General features: G+C 38.6%; 3 protein-coding genes across 3 annotated transcripts; all 3 read left to right on the forward strand.

Moving 5' to 3' along the window:
• LOC122323909 (E3 ubiquitin-protein ligase TRIM39-like) lies at nt 1-4424 on the forward strand. Its single transcript, XM_043218024.1, has 7 exons — nt 1-108; nt 1193-1731; nt 1886-1957; nt 2683-2850; nt 2925-3063; nt 3205-3231; nt 3345-4424. Exons 2-7 carry the CDS (start codon nt 1195-1197, stop codon nt 3890-3892), a joined length of 1491 nt encoding a protein of 496 aa, XP_043073959.1. The 5' UTR covers nt 1-108; nt 1193-1194; the 3' UTR covers nt 3893-4424.
• Nucleotides 4425-5736: 1312 nt separating this feature from the next.
• Nucleotides 5737-13784, forward strand: LOC122323908 (E3 ubiquitin-protein ligase TRIM39-like). The gene is made up of 7 exons (XM_043218023.1): nt 5737-5844; nt 7002-7540; nt 7694-7765; nt 8503-8670; nt 8758-8896; nt 12385-12411; nt 12515-13784. Exons 2-7 carry the CDS (start codon nt 7004-7006, stop codon nt 13060-13062), a joined length of 1491 nt encoding a protein of 496 aa, XP_043073958.1. The 5' UTR covers nt 5737-5844; nt 7002-7003; the 3' UTR covers nt 13063-13784.
• Nucleotides 13785-14204: 420 nt separating this feature from the next.
• On the forward strand, nt 14205-19457 carry LOC122323606 (zinc-binding protein A33-like). Its single transcript, XM_043217570.1, has 7 exons — nt 14205-14325; nt 15435-16000; nt 16095-16190; nt 16737-16970; nt 17056-17212; nt 17800-17826; nt 18188-19457. Exons 2-7 carry the CDS (start codon nt 15437-15439, stop codon nt 18724-18726), a joined length of 1617 nt encoding a protein of 538 aa, XP_043073505.1. The 5' UTR covers nt 14205-14325; nt 15435-15436; the 3' UTR covers nt 18727-19457.
• The last annotated feature ends 114 nt before the right edge of the window (nt 19458-19571 follow it).

Below are 19571 nucleotides of genomic sequence, written 5' to 3' on the forward strand. Positions count from 1 at the left end.
ATTGAAACCAACTTCAACAATATAACCTACCCCTGCAACGAACAGCCTCGCTGAACAAAATTCATTGAGTCGTTGAAAGATCCTTGTGGACACCTCCGACACATATTGGTAAGTGACGGAAATAGCCTTTTAAAAAGCCCTTTAGGGTTGTACTTAGACTGTACGAAGGTGATGATCATGTCACACCGTGTGACCTCGGTTGTTTTTAATGTCAGACTGTAAGATAGTTAATATGTGTTTAAAGGTGCAAGTTCACTTACATCATCCCACACATTATTAAGTGACCGTGAGCTGCACTGCACACGGGGATGAAATGCTGTTTATCATGAAAAGTAGCCTATATGAACGGTGCAAAACTATATATATATATAAAACATATTTAAGAAGAATATTATAAGCAGCACCACACTCTCACATAAAAACAGCGGTGATTATAGCGAAGGCAACATTTCAGAGGGCGTATAGAAGACGTCTCTAGCCTGCTGATCATGGCTTGTCTTGAAATTTTGATGTTCGTCATAAATGTCACAGGACCATGCACAAAATCTTCTGACACTGCCAGAAAGTTAATCGCAGCTGACATGAATTGGCTGTCAGCAAACACGTCAAACTAAGAATCGAAGTAAACAGATTTTAGTCTAGGATTTTAAGAATCTTTTAGGATTTTCAAAATTAGTCTCAGACTGTCAAATCACACAGTGTGAACTGTTTTCTGATGTAGGTGGTCTGGTTAGTCAGGTTTATGTGAGACTGGAGGAAGTTGAACAGAAACAGGTTTAATCAGCTCAAATACTCAAATACCGCATAGTTGTTTTCTGCACTTAAATAGTTTCGGAATTGTATAAAAGTTTGTTCAAAGTCACCATGGAATCACCTATGGAATCTTTATAAACAGCTGTTTATTGCTTTTCTTATCTAATATCCATAGAATTCATTATCACTTCATTGATTTACACAAAAGTCAGTCAGATGATTAGAAACTTGAATTCATGTTGGCGCCAATAGCCTGGTGGTTAGTGCATCAACATAAGATTTGTTTCCTTTACTGATCCAGCTCCCTTCTCTCCTAGCGCGCTCCCGTTGCCTCTCAACTGAACCTATCTATTAAACGCGTAAAAAGCCTATAAAAAGAAATGTATGAATTCATTGTGTTCTCCAAACTGTAATTTATCTTCATCATTTCTTTTTCTAGTTATGTCATCCTTCAGTGGTCCACCGAATGAGCTTCAGTGCTGTATATGTCTGGATGTGTTCATTGATCCAGTCAGCACTCCATGCGGACACAACTTCTGCAAGACCTGTCTCAATAAACACTGGGACAACAGCCAGACCTGCAGCTGTCCGTACTGTAAAGAGACATTCAAGGAAAGACCCGATCTCAAAATTAATACCACACTTCGAGAGCTCGTAGATCACTATAAAAAGAAACATCCACAGGTTTTGTGTGATTTCTGTGAGGAAAGAAAGCTGCAAGCCCTGAAGTCATGTCTGGTGTGTCAGGTGTCTTACTGTGAAACTCACCTGGAGCCTCATTTGAGAGTGACAGGTTTAAAGAAACACAAACTGATAAAGCCTGTGAGTAATCTGGAGGACTATATATGTCAGACACATGAGAGTCCTCTGGAGCTGTTCTGTAGAGATGATCAGATGTGTGTGTGTCTGATGTGCTCTGTGATAGACCACAAGAACCACAGCACTGTTCCTCTAGAAGATGAAATTAAAGAGAAGAAGGTAAAAGTTATTGAGAACATTTCTTTGTAAGGCCTTATTTGATTGTGTGAAATTAAAAAAAGTAAAAGTATTGCAAGTTTTGTCAAAAGACAGTAAATCTCTATTCATTAAATGTGTCTGTGTTTTGTTCTCTGTCTGGACTCAACTGATGAAGACAAAGAAGGACTTGCAGCAGATGATCCAGGACAGATTAAAGAAGATTCAAGAAATCAAACAGTCAGGAAAGGTGAGTTTAAAATATTTAAATTTATTAGCTTGTATCACTTCTGTCATGATTTCGATCTATGTTCCCCTGTTTTGGTTTTTGTGGACTTTGAAAGTTAATTTGAAGTCTTTGTTCCCCATTGTTTCACTTGTTCCTTTGCCCATAGTGTTAGTTTCCTAGGTAATTGATTAGCTCCTCCCGCTTGTTAGCTTGTTATCCTGTTATCCTCAACTGCTGATCAAACCGCTAAGTATTGTTTAGCCATAGCCTGGATTATCTCTCTCTGTTTTTGCCCCATTGGATTATGTTTGCTTTCGATTGACCCTTGCTTGTTTTCTGGACTATTCTTGTGTTTTGCTCGTGCCTTATACGTCTACTGTTGCTCAATCCTGCCTGTAATTATGACTGTGTTCTTATGATAAAAACCTACAGATGGATCCACATGTCTCAACTGTCAGACTGTGTTAGCATTGGAGATGTAATGTCGTAATGGCTATAATTTGTCTAAAATATATTTTTCTCGCTGTTGTCTTTGATGTAATAGTGATATCACCCTGGTAATTATGATCCTGGTCTGAATATCTATTGCTGTAATTACCTGCTCATAAACTAAAGAAATATATCCTCATTGTGACATGATTTGATGAATAATTAAGTGAAAACGTTTAAAACTTTGGTTGAAGAATTTTGAAAACACCCTGAAAACCCTGAAGTATGAGCAATGGTAACACGGATTCTTGCCGTAGAGATTTTACACTGAACTTCAGGAGATGATGAAGGACCAGCAGAAAGCAGCAGAGAAACAGGAGCAAGAGTTCATTAAAGATCTGGAGCAGGAGATCACTGAGTTAAAGATGAGAAACACTGAGCTAGAGCAACTCTCACACACTGAAGATAACCTCCACCTCCTACAGGTCAGTGAACATCTCTCTCAATGATAATGCAGTATATGACGTCGTAACACTCTTCATGCTGATGATTGTTGTAGATTTACTCATCTCTGCGCAGACCTACAAACACCAGCAACTGGTCTCAGATTAGCATGAAGACACACCAGAGTCTGGAGAATCTGAAAGGAGCAGTGACTCAACTGCAGGAAACTCTAGATTCGAAACTTACACAAACTGGTATGTCTGTACATATATTAATCAGATAGCAGAAACATCATAATGCACACAATTCTTTAAAGGGATCATGTGCAGTTTTAATTTATTTTTCTTGCAGTCATAAAAGATCTTATTATATGTTCCTTTGTTGTTTCTTCACAGTGCTAAAGTGGATGCAGCATTATGCAGGTATGGTGTGCTGTCTCAACTACACCTGTTTACATTCATATACTCACATATTCAGTACTGCAATACAGTTTTAATAAAAATTTAAAAAAATTAAAAATTCCCTGTTTTCTCAGTGGATGTGACTCTGGATCCAGATACAGCTCATTATATACTCATCCTGTCTGCAGATAGAAAACAAGTGACAGTCGGAGGCATTTGGCAGAGTCTTCCAGACAACACAAAAAGATTTGATAGATATACAAATGTCTTGGGAATTGAGGGATTCTCCTCAGGGAGATTTTATTTTGAGGTGCAGGTGAAGGGTAAGATTGAATGGGAATTAGGATTGGCTCAAGAATCCGTTAAGAGGAAGGGAGTGATCACACTGAATCCCAGTAATGGTTACTGGATTGTGTGCCTAAAGAATGGGAATGAATATTCTGCTCTCTCTGAACCCCCTGTAGCTCTGGATTTAAAAGTAAAGCCGCAGCAGATCGGTGTGTTTGTAGATTATAAGGAGGGTCTGGTCTCTTTTTATGATGTGGAGTCCAGCTCTCTTATCTACTCTTTCACTGGTGAGTCTTTCAATGGGAAACTCTATCCATATTTTAGCCCTGATCTAAACTATGAAGGTAAAAACTCTGCCCCAATGATCATCACACCTGTCAATTACAGTAAATGAATATAAATATAAATGTAAATGGTGACCAGTGGCTATACTGTAGGTGATGTGCAAAAAGTTCACTAGATGACACTATATAGTTTCTAAATAGAATTCAGAAAATCAGGAATTGTACTAGACAAATAAATTCAGAACTTTCTTTAATATACCGAGATTTAACTTGAACCTGGTGACTGCCAGCATATGTGTGTGTGTTTGTGAGAATGAGTGTTTGGTTTGTGCAGATATATTTAGAGCAGGGCTGTCCAAACTCAGTCCTGGAGGCTTGGTGTCCTGCAGAGTTTGGCTCCAACCTTAATTAAACACACCTGAAGAGCCAATCAAGCTCTTATAGTCCAGTCTAGAGCTCATGAATGCATGTACTAGCTTCTCTGCATCAAATACCAGTAACATGCAGCTTGACAATGTTGCTAAGAAGAATGCTGTTCTTACAGGGGAAATGTGATTTTTAAAAGACAAATTGCTGTCTAATATAATACCCAGATTGTTGTTTTATGCCATCTTGTTTTGAATAAAAATGTTTTGTCCTTTTTGTCTATGTTTTGATTACTTCTAACTAATTGCTAGTTGGTCATACTATTTCTTGAGACACTTTTAACATGGGTTATGCAACATGCCCAAGGGGTTGCATATTGAAAGTCAATCTTAAAACAGAAGCAAGAGCACCCTCAGTTAAAACTTTAATAATAGGTACTGGAAAAAGTTATTTATAAAACCCCTTATATAAATAAGGGTTTCACGTTTAAATCACAATGATTGACATATACAAGCATAATAAGCTGATAACCGTAGCAATGGAAGGGTGGGAAATATAATTTGCACTAACCTCTGTATTCAGTTGCAGGTTTAGAACTTAAATTTATTTCTTGTCTTGAAAAACAAAAACTTGACTGGGGCAGAGGAACGGAAGACTTAATTCCAGACAGAAAATAACAGAATCAAGTAACAGTCAATAAACAAGCCTCCAGCCACTTTGCTAGGCAAGGAGTGTTTGGCGTAAGGGAATCTTCTCTAATAGTCTCTGCATTAGACCTGCTCCTTCATCCCAGCACAAGATCCAAAAGGGGCAGGTGAGGAGGAACTGCAAAACACAGCACTGGAGGAATCAGGACAGGAACAGGGGAACAGAGGTCTGGAGGAAACAAGAGGCAGAGCGAGCAAATAAAAAAAATACCAGCTATGCTTGGAGCCTACATAGACAAGGCATGACAGCACATTACAAGACTGGACAAAAAATGCAGCATCCTCACACCACAACAGTCAGACACAAGACTAGGGGAAACGAGGGGAACTTAAGTAGAGGGGCAATTAAGAAGCTAATGAGCCACAGGTGAGAAAGCAGCTGAAGTGGATAATCAGATGACAATGGTAAGGGAAAACAAAAGCACATGGCAAAAAACTGAAGTCATAACACTTCCTGTCTACTCCTCATTTCCCTTTCCCAGTAAAGGCATAAAATGCATATGAATAAATATTTAAAAAATGGTTTCATTTAAATTCAAATTTTTATACAATTCTAGCCTACATCTCTTCAAAAAAAATACAAATGTCTGTTTACAGTTTGGTGTGCGCCAATTACATTTGAAACACATTACATCCCCATTTCTAAAAACGTTGTGAAATTTTACAAAACACAAATAACCATTTTTTTATTGTTTTATTTAACTGACAAAACGTTCTATTCTTACTTTACCATTGTTGCGTAAACAAATACTGAGATGAATTTTCATGTTGCAAATATACTATTTAGTACTTCTCTGGCGTGAACACAACATACCGAATACAGAGACAAATGTTAACGTGTAAATACAGGAGGAGCTTTGACATCCCTGAAATTCAGAGAAATTGAAACCAACTTCAACAATATAACCTAGTCCTGCAACGAACAGCTTCGCTGAACAAAATTCATTGAGTCGTTGAAAGATCCTTGTGGACACATCCGACACATATTGGTAAGTGACGGAAATAGCCTTTTAAAAAGTCCTTTAGGGTTGTACTTAGACTGTACGAAGGTGATGATCATGTCACACCGTGTGACCTCGGTTGTTTTTAATGTCAGACTGTAAGATAGTTAATATGTGTTTAAAGGTGCAAGTTCACTTACATCATCCCACACATTATTAAGTGACCGTGAGCTGCACTGCACACGGGGATGAAATGCTGTTTATCATGAAAAGTAGCCTATATGAACGGTGCAAAACTATATATATATATATATATATATATATATATATATATATATATATATATATATCATAAAAATAGCGGTGATTATAGCGAAGGCAACATTTCAGAGGGCGTATAGAAGACGTTGATCATGGCTTGTCTTGAAATACTTTAAATTTTGATGTTCGTCATAAATGTCACAGGACCATGCACAAAATCTTCTGACACTGCCAGAATGTTGATCACAGCTGACATGAATCGGCGAACACATCAAACTAAGAATCGAAGTAAACAGATTTTAGTCCAGGATTTTAAGAATCTTTTAGGATTTCCAAAATTAGACTCAGACTGTCAAATCACACAGTGTGAACCGGTTTCTGATGTAGGTGGTCTGGTTAGTCGGGTTTATGTGAGACTGGAGGAAGTTGAACAGAAACAGGTTTAATCAGCTCAAATACTCAAATACCGCATAGTTGTTTTCTGCACTTAAATAGTTTCGGAACTGTATAAAAGTCAAGTCATTTGAAATAGTAATAAAATGTGCAAGTTCAGAAATACTCCACATATTATTGACCAGATGACCTTTTTTTTTTTGTATTTTTACGTTTGTTCAAAGTCACCATTCTTATGGAATCTTTATAAACAGCTGTTTATTGCTTTTCTTATCTAATATCCATAGAATTCATTATCACTTCATTGATTTACACAAAAGTCATTCAGATGATTAGAAACTTGAATTCATGTTGGTGCCAATAGCCTGGTGGTTAGTACATCAACATAAGATTTGTTTCCTTTACTGATCCAGCTCCCTTCTCTCCTAGCGCGCTCCGGTTGCCTCTCAACTGAACCTATCTATTAAATGCATAAAAAGCCCATAAAAAGAAATGTATGAATTCATTGTGTTCTGCAAACTGTAATTTATCTTCATCATTTCTTTTTCTAGTCATGTCATCCTTCAGTGGTCCACCGACTGAGCTTCAGTGCTGTATATGTCTGGATGTGTTCATTGATCCAGTCAGCACTCCATGCGGACACAACTTCTGCAAGACCTGTCTCAATAAACACTGGGACAACAGCCAGACCTGCAGCTGTCCGTACTGTAAAGAGACATTCAAGGAAAGACCCGATCTCAAGATTAATACCACACTTCGAGAGCTCGTAGATCACTATAAAAAGAAACATCCACAGGTTTTGTGTGATTTCTGTGAGGAAAGAAAGCTGAAAGCCCTGAAGTCATGTCTGGTGTGTCAGGTGTCTTACTGTGAAACTCACCTGGAGCCTCATTTGAGAGTGACAGGTTTAAAGAAACACAAACTGATAAAGCCTGTGAGTAATCTGGAGGACTATATATGTCAGAAACATGAGAGACCTCTGGAGCTGTTCTGTAGAGATGATCAGATGTGTGTGTGTCTGATGTGCTCTGTGATAGACCACAAGAACCACAGCACTGTTCCTCTAGAAGATGAAATTAAAGAGAAGAAGGTAAAAGTTATTGAGAACATTTCTTTGTAAGGCCTTATTTGATTGTGTGAAATAAAAAAAGTAAAAGTATTGCAAGTTTTGTCAAAAGACAGTAAATCTCTATTCATTAAATGTGTCTGTGTTTTGTTCTCTGTCTGGACTCAACTGATGAAGACAAAGAAGGACTTGCAGCAGATGATCCAGGACAGATTAAAGAAGATTCAAGAAATCAAACAGTCAGGAAAGGTGAGTTTGAAATATTTAAATTTATTAGCTTGTATCACTCTTGTCATAATTTCGATCTATGTTCCCCTGTTTTGGTTTTTGTGGACTTTGAAAGTTAATTTGAAGTCTTTGTTCCCCATTGTTTCCCTTGTTCCTTTGCCCACATTGTTAGTTTCCTATAATCTAGTCCTTGTTTTGTCTTGTCTGCTCTTCCGTGTATCACCATTGTCTAGTATTTTGATATCTTTCATCTTCTGTTTGGACTCTGTTTGCGCTGTTCGGACTATTGCTTGTTTGCCTGGATTATCTCTTTTTGTTTTTGCCCCATTGGATTATGTTTGCTTTCGATTGACCCTTGCTTGTTTTCTGGACTATTCTTGTGTTTTGCTCGTGCCTTATACGTCTACTGTTGCTCGACCCTGCCTGTATTTATGACCATGTTCTTATGATAAAAACCTACAGATGGATCCACATGTCTCAACTGTCAGACTGTGTTAGCATTGGAGATGTAATGTCGTAATGGCTATAATTTGTCTAAAATATATTTTTCTCAATGTTGTTTTTGTTGTAATAGTGATATCACCCTGGTAATTATGATCCTTGTCTGAATATCCTGCTCATAAACTAAAGAAATGTATCCACATTGCGACATGATTTGATAACTAATTAAGTGAAAACAGGGCGGCCTTTAAAACTTTGGTTGAAGAATTTTTTAAACCCTGAAGTATGAGCAATGGTAAAACAGATTCTTGCCGTAGAGATTTTATACTGAACTTCAGGAGATGATGAAGGACCAGCAGAAAGCAGCAGAGAAACAGGAGCAAGACTTCATTAAAGATCTGGAGCAGGAGATCACCGCATTAAAGATGAGAAACACTGAGCTAGAGCAACTCTCACACACTGAAGATAACCTCCACCTCCTACAGGTCAGTGAACATCTCTCTCAATGATAATGCAGTATATGACGCTATAATACTTTTCATGCTGATGATTTCTCCTCTCTTCTGCTGTAGATTTACTCATCCCTTCACAGATCTACAAACACCAGCAACTGGTCTGAGATCAGCGTGAAGCCTCACCAGAGTCTGGAGAATCTGAAAGGAGCAGTGACTCAACTGCAGGAAACTCTAGATCCGAAGCTTATACAAACTGGTATGTCTGTACATATATTAATCAGATAGCAGAAACATCATAATGCACAAAATTCTTTAAAGGGATCATGTGTGTGTGTGTATATATATATATACATATAGTGTGATGGAGTGAAGAAAACACACGGCAAGGAGAGCTCAAAGTAAATACCCCGGATGGTTGGATAAATTAAATAAACAAAGAATGATACAGGTGAAAAAGTGTCCAAAGGTGCTGCGGTGCTCTCTTCCCTCAGTGAGTCTCGGCGATGCAGTGGGTCCGTGTCTGGGGTGCGGGCTGATCGGATCACATGCTGCTGTCTAAGAGAAAACAGAGAGAACACATTAGTGGCAGCTTGTCATCTATGCTCATCTCTCTGGTGTGCCTCGTGGCTTTTTCAAGTCAGCGCGTAACGAGCAGCAGCTGCGTCCGATTAGCCGGTGATGGGGGCATCCAGGTACTTCTCAGCAGGGTGAACTTCCGGCTGAAGAGATAATACCGCAGCTCCAGGACTGCCCACTTGACAGCCAGGGCCTCCTTTTCCAGTGCCGCATATTTTCTCTTGGCCGGAGTCAGCTTTCGGCTGATGTATAAGACTGGATGCTCCTCCCCCTCTTGGATCTGGGACAGTACCGCGCCCAGACTCGTATCAGAAGCATCCGTTTGTAGCAGGAAGGGGCAGTTGAAGTCTGGGGCTCTCAGAACCAGCTCCGATGTCAGTTCTTCCTTGATCTTCCCGAACGCCTCCTCCGTGGCAGGAGTCCACTTCACTTTTTCCAGCTGCCCCTTCCTGGTCAGATATGTCAGGGAGGCAGCTAAAGAGGAGAAGTTAGGGATAAAACACCTGTAGTAGCCTGCCGACCCCAAAAAGGCTCGTACCTGGGTCTTGGTGAGGGGCCTGGGGGCGTTCCACCTTTTTTTCCTGAGGCCGGATGAGGTCCCTCCCGACGTAAAAAACCCAGGTACTTTGCTTCGGACAGCGCCAGATGACATTTTATGGGGTTGGCTGTGAGAACAGCCCGTTGGAGCTTGGACAGCACCCTCTGCAGTCAGTCGACGTGGTCCTCCCAGGCATCCTAATGGAGGACTACATCATTGAGGTAAGCGGCGGCATATGACTGATGGGGCTGGAGGATGACATCCATCATTCTTTGAAAGGTTGCTGGGGCCCCATGTAGACCAAATCAAATCAAATCAAATTCAAATTTTATTTGTCACATACACATACATACATGGTACGACATGCAGTGAAATGTTCTTTACAACCGTCCAGCATCAAAATAGAAAACAAAATTTAAATGTATATATAAATATAAAATCAAAAAAATATGTATAAAAAAAGAAGTGTGCAAAGTAGAATATAAAAAATAAAATAGTATAGAATATAAATAGAAAGTATAAGATATAAAGTGTAAAACGGCTGTGCAAATGTCCAGTGCAAAGTGACTAGTGCAACTGTCCAAATGTAAGTGGCGAGTATCTGGGGAAAGAGAGGTGAACATGGGAATCCCGGTGATTAGGTACTGGGTGTTCTCTGGTTCAGACTCCGAATGGCCTGCGGGAAGAAGCTCCTCCTCATTCTCTCTGTGTTTGCCTTCAGGGAACGAAAGCGCTTTCCTGAACGCAGCAGAGAAAAGAGTCCATTGTTGGGATGGCTGAGGTCTTCCACGATCTTCCTGGCCCTGGTACAGCACCGCTTGTTGTAGATGTGCTGCAGCACAGTTAGCTCAGTGTGGATGGTGCGCTCAGCTGACCGCACCACCCTCTGAAGGGCTCGCCTGTCCTGCATGGTGCTGTTCCCGAACCAGGAGGTGATGTTTGATGTCTGAGATGGGAGTCTGAAGTCCCTTAAGTGCCTCAGATGGTATAGACGCTGCCGGGCCTTCTTCACCAGGGTGTTGATGTGACAGGTCCAAGACAGGTCCTGCGTGATGTGAACACCCAGGTACCGAAAACTGTCCACTCTCTCCACTGGGGTCCCGTCGATCATGATGGGATGGTAAGAGCGCACCTGCTTCGTGCTGAAGTCCACTATTAACTCCTTTGTTTTGCTGACGTTCAGGAGCAGATTGTTCTCCTGACACCATCTCTCCAGGTTGTTGATCTCCTGAAGGTAGGCCATCTCATCGTTGTTGGAGATCAGGCCCACCACGACAGTGTCGTCAGCAAATTTAACGATGGTGGTGGAGTTTGTAGTGGCCACACAGTCATGTGTGTACAGCGAGTACAGCAGGGGGCTCAGAACACAACCCTGAGGGGCTCCAGTGCTGAGAGTGAGGGAGGATGAGGTGTGTTTTCCCATCCGTACGGCTTGTGGTCTGTCAGTCAGGAAGTTGGTGATCCAGTGACGCAGGGATGGGCTGAGTCCCAGGACCTCCAACTTCGAGGTGAGCGTGGAGGGAACTATGGTGTTGAACGCTGAACTATAGTCCATGAACAGCATTTTCACATAGTTCCCTTCCCAGACGATACAGCAACTCATCCACTCATGGTATTGGGTTGCCATCAAATTCGGACACCTTGTTTAGCCGTCGAAAGTGATTGCAAAATCGGAGGGTGCCATCAGGTTTCGGGACCATCACGATAGGGCTGGACCAAGGGCTATGAGATGGTTCAATTACCCCTAACTTGAGCATTTGTTGTACTTCCTCCTCAATAGCCTGCTGATGAGCCTCTGGGACCCGGTAAGGCTGTTACCGGACAATAACTTCTGGGGCAGTTCGGATCTTGTGCTCTATGACGTTTGTCTGCTCGGGGCGTGATGAGAACACATCCGAGAACTGACCAACCAGGTGCTGGAGCTCCCCCTTCTGGGCAGCCGAGAGATGGGGGTTGACGTCTACAACCATGGGATCGGAGGATGTGAAGGCGATGATCTGGTCATCATTCCCTCTCCATCTTTTGAGCAAGTTAATGTGGTATAACTGGTCAGTACGCCTTCGGCCAGGCTGGTGCAGACGATATGTGACGGGGCCAATTCGTTCCAACACTGTGTATGGTCCTTGCCAGGTCGCAAGGCACTTGCAGGCAGCGGTGGGAACGAGGACCATAAACTTGTCTCTGGGCTGGAACTCCCGTGGTTGGGCTGCCCGGTTGTAATGCCGCTGCTGAGCTTGTTGGGCTTTGCTCAGATGTTCCCGGACTAATGGCATGACCCGATCTATCCTCTTCCTCATCTCCCTCACATGTTCAATAACGGTTCAGTGGGGTGCCAGCTGCTGGTCCCATGATACTTCCATGATACCACAAAATAATAAAATTACACCTTAAATTAATTTTTTACATGGATAGTTTCCATTTATGTGTTTAGGTACTTTTTTCTGAGAATGTAGCTTTTAAAAAAGAGGGTGTGGTCAAGGCTCAGGCTCCTTATGAATCACTTTTGGATGTTTTGGGTTTCTGGAGTGAACAGAAGTGAAGATGCATCGTCCATGCTGTTTTTTTTCTTACAGTCTATGTTCCACACATAAAAAGATCTTATTATATGTTCCTGTGTTGTTTCTTCACAGTGCTAAAGTGGATGCAGCAGTATGCAGGTATAGTGTGCTTTCTCAACTACACCAGTTTACTTTCATATACTCACATATTCAGTACTGCAATAGAGTTTTTATAAAAAAAAAAAAATCCCTGTTTTCTCAGTGGATGTGACTCTGGATCCAGAAACAGCTCATCCTAAACTCATCCTGTCTGCAGATAGAAAACAAGTGACACATGGAGACATTTGGCAGAGTCTTTCAGACAACCCAAAAAGATTTGATAGATATACAAATGTCTTGGGAGTTGAGGGATTCTCCTCAGGGAGATTTTATTTTGAGGTGCAGGTGAAGGGTAAAATTGAATGGGAATTAGGATTGGCTCAAGAATCTGTTAAAAGGAAGGGAGTGATCACACTGAATCCCAGTAATGGTTACTGGACTGTATGCCTGAAGAAAGGGAATGAATATGCTGCTCTCTCTGAACCCCCTGTAGCTCTGGATTTAAAAGTGAAGCCGCAGCAGATCGGTGTGTTTGTAGATTATAAGGAGGGTCTGGTCTCTTTTTATGATGTGGAGTCCAGCTCTCTTATCTACTCTTTCACTGGTGAGTCTTTCAATGGGAAACTCTATCCATATTTTAGCCCTGATCTAAACTATGAAGGTAAAAACTCAGCCCGAATGATCATCACACCTGTTAAGTACAGTAAATGAATATACCCCCATCAAAATAAAATATTATGAAATTTAAATTAATTTAAAATATAATTAAAATATAGAAAGTACTAAAGCGTCATGTTTTTTTTTCTTTTTGCTGCTTCAATAATGAATGATGAAACTCTTGATATTTCTCCAAAACTGAGATTTTTTTGTGGAACAACAAAGAATTTTAGCATTTTCATAAAATAAATGTAAATGGTGACCAGTGGCTATACTGTAGGTGATGTGCAAAATGTTCACTAGATGACACTATATAGTTTATAAACAATTTGGAAAATCAGGATTTGTACTAGACAAATAAATTCAGAACTTTCTTTAATATACTAAGACTTAACTTGAACCTGGTGACTGCCAGCATATGTGTGTGTGTTTGTGAGAATGAGTGTTTGGTTTGTGCATATATATTTAGAGCAGGGCTGTCCAAACTCAGTCCTGGAGGCTTGGTGTCCTGCAGAGTTTAGCTCCAACCTTAATTAAACACACCTGAAGCAGCTAATCAAGCTCTTATAGTCCAATCTAGAGCTCATGAATGCATGTACTAGCTTCTCTGCATCAGATACTGGTAACTTGAAGCTTGACAATGTTGCTAAGAAGAAAGAATGCTGTTCTTACAGGGGAAATGTGATTTTTAAAAGACAAATTGCTGTTTAATATAATACCCAGATTGTTGTTTTATGCCATCTTGTTTTGAATAAAAATGTTTTGATTTCTCCTAATTGCTAGTTGGTCATACCATTTCTTAAGACACTTTTAACATGGGATTATGCAACATGCCCAAGGGGTTGCATATTGAAAATCAATTTTAAAACTCTAAAAAAAGGTTAGTCTTTTGTTTTGCTCTTCAAACAAAGATGTAATAGAGCAAAATTCTGTCAGTTGCTGCTCAGACATTTTTGCAAGAAGTTTTTTTAATCAAAAAGTCCATTTTGGTTTACTTCTGAGTATAAATATACAAACCATTAATTAAACGAGAACTTTTAATATCAGGAAATTTACTTGGCTTTAAGGGGGTTGATAGAATTTTCAATCCTAGTACAGACAAACATGAATGCTAAACAGCAAATATGGGCAAATTCAAATGTGTAAATACAGGTGGAGCTCTGACATTACTGTAGTTCAGTGAGAGATTCGGAGAAAGTGAAACTAAGTTGATCAGCAACAATATGGACGTCTGAATCGATCAACCTCCTCAAACAAAAGAATAAGCTATTTATTGAGCCGTTCAAAGACCGCTGTGGACGCATTTGATACTTACAAGTAAGTGATAGAAATAATAAAAGAGATTGCCCTGAACAGGTTTTTAATGGAAGTGGTCTGGTTTGGGGTTTATGTCAAACTGGAAACACTTTGAGCAGGAGTTTATCATGTCAAATTCTGCACTCTTACTGCACTGAAATGGTATCTGAATTGTAGTAAACTATGTAATTTGTTTGTTTGTAGAGTTTAGTGTTTGTGTCATTTTGTTGCACGACATTTATGACTAAAGCAACATAGTATAAGGCATTCCTGTTTTACCTGTTAAAAGGCGGTTGCGTCAGACACCTTATAAAGATTAATGAAACATGAAGAGATCAATGTCCAAATACAAGACATGCTTGACACTATGAAATAAGATGTGGGCCTAAATATTGTGTTGTGAAAGTTGAATAAGTGGTCGTGATCTGAATTGACTGTAGGTTGGAATTTATTTATTTTTCTTAACTTTAACATTGTGCTGACAGCTAGACTTTTAGGTTATAGTTTACTTTTTTTGTAAATTACTGAGCTATTTAAAATGAGCTGATGTGAAATAATGCAGTGCATATTATGTAGTTTAACTATGTTTGGCTGAAATTGTCTGGAAAAAGTAAAAAAAAAAAAACTTTTGTGCTTAGATTTTATATAACCGAGAGATAAAAAGACATTTTCTCAAAGATTATTATTATTAATAATAATATTATTTGACTGTAATATATATATATATATATATATATATATATATATATATATATATATATATATATATATATATATATATATATATATATATATATAATTATTATTTTATTTTTTGAATGTTTAATGTTTATTATTGGGCTTTAAATAATTTAGCAATAATTTAAGCTGTTAAATAAGATACATTATTTCTGTCCTGAAAAGGCTTCAACAATCATGGCAGAATCTTAAACAATGTTAATAAAAAGATGAAAAACCGGGAGAAACAATTTGACCTCAATTGATGTACAGTAGTGTACAAATGACTTAATAACTGTCTTAATACGGGAATAGATATGTGAGTATTTAAAATATAAAATAAATATGTGAGTTGTTTAAAATACAACTTTTCAGGAAAGTAGGTGATTTATCTTCATGATTTCTCTTTCCAGTCATGTCAGCCTCCATCGATCGACTGACTAATGAGCTTCAGTGCTGTATATGTCTGGATGTGTTCATTGATCCAGTCAGCACTCCATGCGGACACAACTTCTGCAAGACCTGTCTCAATAAACACTGGGACAACAGCCAGACCTGCTGCTGTCCGTACTGTAAAGAGACATTCAAGCTAAGACCCGATCTCAAGATTAATACCACACTCCGAGAGCTTGTAGATCACTATAAAAAGAAATGTCCTGAAAAAATAAGTGTCACTTTCAGTGGAGTTCTGTGTGACTATTGTGAGGAGAGAAAGCTGCAAGCCCTGAAGTCATGTCTGGTGTGTCAGGTGTCTTACTGTGAAAGTCACCTGGAGCCTCATTTGAGAGTGGCAGTTTTAAAGAAACACAAATTGATAAAGCCCGTGAGTAATCTGGAGGACTATATATGTCAGAAACATGAGAGACCTCTGGATATGTTCTGTAGAGATGATCAGATGTGTGTGTGTCTGATGTGCTCTGAAGGAGTTCACAAGAACCACAGGACTGTTCCTCTAGAGGCGGAGAGTGAAATAAAAAAGGTAGAAGTTAAAACAAGCATCGTATCATGATGAATCCCATTTTCTTTGCTTTGCGATCATGAAAAATGATAAACATATTGTTTTCTGCATAAAGACTCAACTGATGAAGATGCAGAATGACGTGCAGATAATGATTAAACACAGAATCAACAAAATTCAAGACATCAAACACTCGTCAGAAGTCAGAAGAGTGAGTTTAAAGTTTTCTCCACACAGACTGTCAGTCTGTGTATTATTTTACAGCGATTCTTTCTGCATCTTACACTGTATTAGGTGGTGGCAGTTAACCATCTTTATGAGAGAATCAGTGATTTTGATCACTAAACTGACTGGTCAAAAACACAGCTTCTAAACTCTTCTGATCAATATTGTGACTAAAATGTAAATTACTTTATATTAATTACTATCAAATTGAATTGATTTTCTGTAAAAACTGAACACACTTGCTGCATGTTGCTTAACTAGGCTATATGATATGTTATAAATATAAAAACTACATTTTTTATACAGCATATTTCTTCTGTGTTTTTTATTTCTCCATGAGATTCTGTGTCATAGGCTGCTCAGACCTCAACTGGCACGAACTTATTACATTACCCAATAATGTTTACACCAAATGTAAAATTAGAATCGCTGTCATTGAATGCTGTTGGTGATGAGTATCGACATGGCTGTGATTACCAAGTCATTCGTCTAAGCAAAAATGATTCATTTGTTGACTGATCTGGTTGAGCAGAGGAACACAGAGAAGGAGAAAGCAGCCAGTGTCAAACTCTTCACTGATCTCATCCGCTCCATTGAGAGATGTCAGGCTGAACTTCTGGAGATGATGGAGGAGCAGCAGAAAGCAGCAGAGAAACAGGAGCAAGAGTTCATTAAAGATCTGGAGCAGGAGATCACCGCGTTAAAGACGAGAAACACTGAGCTAGAGCAGCTCTCACACACTGAAGATCACCTCCACCTCCTAAAGGTCAGTGAACGTCTTTCTCAATGATAATGCAGTATATGACTATAATACTCTTCATGCTGATGATTTCTCCTCTCTTCTGTTGTAGATTTACTCATCCCTGCACAGATCTACAAACACCATCAAATGGTCTGAGATCAGCGTGAAGACTCTGAAGATCAGATTGAAGAATCAGGAGCCTCTAAGCAGAGCTTTGACTCAACTTAAAGAAAACCTAAACAAGAAACTCAGTCACTCAGCAACTGGTATGTCAATATCAATTACACCATACAAATACATATATTTATTTTCTTAAATATCATTAATGAAGAATAAGTCTGAGAAGAACTCCACAGTTCTTCTTAAAGACGGATGACCATTTTCATCTCTAAAACAAAATAGTAAACTGATCTTGTAAGCTTTACTTAACTAAAACTACAAGGCTTTAGATAAAACTTCACTTACCACTTACCATTCATTTGTCTTTCAATTGTTCCATCTCAGTTCTGTGACTACATGTTAGATACAACCATTTTAGTAGATGATGTGAAGATTTTTGTTTTAAAGCAAAATGAAGTTAATAAAACATCATGCTAAAATGACCTCTCATATGCCTCTGAAAAACAAATGGCATCCAAAAAGTGCTCAAGTTAAAGCTGTTCTTATAAAGTAAAAATTAAGAGCTAAAACACAATAAAACAGGGGTTTCTGCTTGATTCTCTAAATAACACACACTGATCAGATAAAAACACAATATTGCACACAATTCTTGAAATATATTCTCAAAGCTTTTGTACAGTTCCACACATAAAAGCATCTCAAAGATCTCATGATGTTTTATGTGTATCTACAGAGCTGAAGTGGATGCAGCAGTATGCAGGTAAAAGCTATACTAGATTACATTCCTAGGGGAGAGCAGATAACAACCCTTTTCGACTTTCTTTAAAAAACTAGATGAACTGCTAAATAACAGTTTGGGGGCTAAAATAATAGCAAACAAACAAAATGTTGTTTTTTTTTATACAGTGTTTTTAATGGGAATTTGAATATAGTGCATGTTTTGTTATGCTAGCACATGTGGAAACGTTTAAACCATTCGGTTAAATCTCTGCATTAGCGCCCTGCTCACCTCTACACTCATAGCTTTATTACTGCACCGCGATCTTATTAAAAACTGATTAAACTTAAAGTTAAAGTTTATTGTAGTGTGAAGCTGTGATTCATATGCTGTATTTTCTCAGTGGATGTGACTCTGGATCCTGATACAGCTTATCCGAACCTCGTCCTGTCTGCCGATGGAAAACAAGTGAGAGATGGAGACATTTGGCAGAAACTCCCAGACAACCCAAAGAGATTTAGTAGATGTGTTAATATCTTGGGAAAAGAGGGGTTCTCCTCGGGGAGGTTTTATTTTGAGGTGCAGGTAAAGGGTAAGACAGAATGGGATTTAGGAGTGGCTCAAGAATCCATTAACAGGAAAGGAGTGATCCCACTGTGTCCTAAAAATGGATACTGGACTGTCTGGCTGAGGAATGGGAATGAATATAGAGGATGTAATAACAGCCACGTTTCTCTGTCTCTGAAAGTGAAGCCGCAGCGGGTCGGTGTGTTTGTGGATTATGAGGAAGGTCTGGTGTCTTTTTATGATGTGGAGTCCAGCTCTCTTATCTACTCTTTCACTGGTCAGTCTTTCACTGGGAAGCTCTATCCATTTTTTAGCCCCTCCTTAAACTACAAAGGTAATAACTCAGGCCCGCTCATCATCACACCCGTCGATTAAAATAAATAATTATACCCCCATATGAAATGGAGACAATACACGACAACAATAACTTTTAATATACAAATTTAAATCCATTAGTAATGTATGTTCTGCTACTCAGATCATATTTATTTTCTCAAATATATATTTATGTATTAATGCCATATTTGCCAAAATGCAATGCTGTCATGTTCATGGTTTTGGTTTAGCTCTTAGGGTCTGTTTCTGTCTTTGTGCGATTTATATTACAACCAAGCTTGCTATTTTTTTATGTATATCAAATGATTATAGCACTGATTCAACACGGTATATGGCACTTCAAGGTATAAATGTTAAAACGTTATTTTAACATGATAGCATGTCACATGTTAAAAATGAATGCAAAGTGTATTCATAATACAAATAAAATCGAATAAATTGGAAGTTAGTTAAGCATAACACAAATCATTTCATTAAAATTCCCTTTCTCTTTTTTAATGTAGCTATATATTATCCCATAATTTAATCAACCTCAAGCCATCTTAGGTGTGTTTTAAGTATGTTAATTATGTTTTTATTAACCTCTCTCAGTTTCGACTGTTTTAAAGACGTCTTTTCCTCACCCTCATTTCATTCTGAACATGCTTGACCTTCTTTTCTGGAGCACAAAAGTTTTTACAGTTTTATCTATTGATCTACTTTAATGTATCTGCAAGTATTTATATATTTGTTGCTGTTGTGTTTAAGACATTAAAGATCCTTTACTCAGAGCTTGTAATATCATAGTAGTGTTTTGTTTCGTAGTTCATGTTATATATATATACAGCAAAGAGAAATGTTTAATAAATAACTTTTTTACAGCCTAAATGAAGTTATTATTAACA

Source organism: Puntigrus tetrazona, chromosome 19 (genome assembly GCF_018831695.1).
Source record: "Puntigrus tetrazona isolate hp1 chromosome 19, ASM1883169v1, whole genome shotgun sequence".
Classification (NCBI taxonomy): Eukaryota; Metazoa; Chordata; class Actinopteri; order Cypriniformes; family Cyprinidae; genus Puntigrus; species Puntigrus tetrazona.

Coding starts and splice junctions, on each gene's coding strand:
- LOC122323909 (XM_043218024.1), top strand. CDS start 1,195: ATGTCATCCTTCAGTGGTCCACCGAATGAGCTTCAGTGCTGTATATGT. Junction 1,958..2,682: donor AAATCAAACAGTCAGGAAAG/GTGAGTTTAAAA, acceptor TTCTTGCCGTAG/AGATTTTACACTGAACTTCA. Junction 3,064..3,204: donor TTCGAAACTTACACAAACTG/GTATGTCTGTAC, acceptor GTTTCTTCACAG/TGCTAAAGTGGATGCAGCAT.
- LOC122323908 (XM_043218023.1), top strand. CDS start 7,004: ATGTCATCCTTCAGTGGTCCACCGACTGAGCTTCAGTGCTGTATATGT. Junction 7,541..7,693: donor ATGAAATTAAAGAGAAGAAG/GTAAAAGTTATT, acceptor CAACTGATGAAG/ACAAAGAAGGACTTGCAGCA. Junction 7,766..8,502: donor AAATCAAACAGTCAGGAAAG/GTGAGTTTGAAA, acceptor TTCTTGCCGTAG/AGATTTTATACTGAACTTCA.
- LOC122323606 (XM_043217570.1), top strand. CDS start 15,437: ATGTCAGCCTCCATCGATCGACTGACTAATGAGCTTCAGTGCTGTATA. Junction 17,213..17,799: donor ACTCAGTCACTCAGCAACTG/GTATGTCAATAT, acceptor GTGTATCTACAG/AGCTGAAGTGGATGCAGCAG. Junction 17,827..18,187: donor GTGGATGCAGCAGTATGCAG/GTAAAAGCTATA, acceptor GTATTTTCTCAG/TGGATGTGACTCTGGATCCT.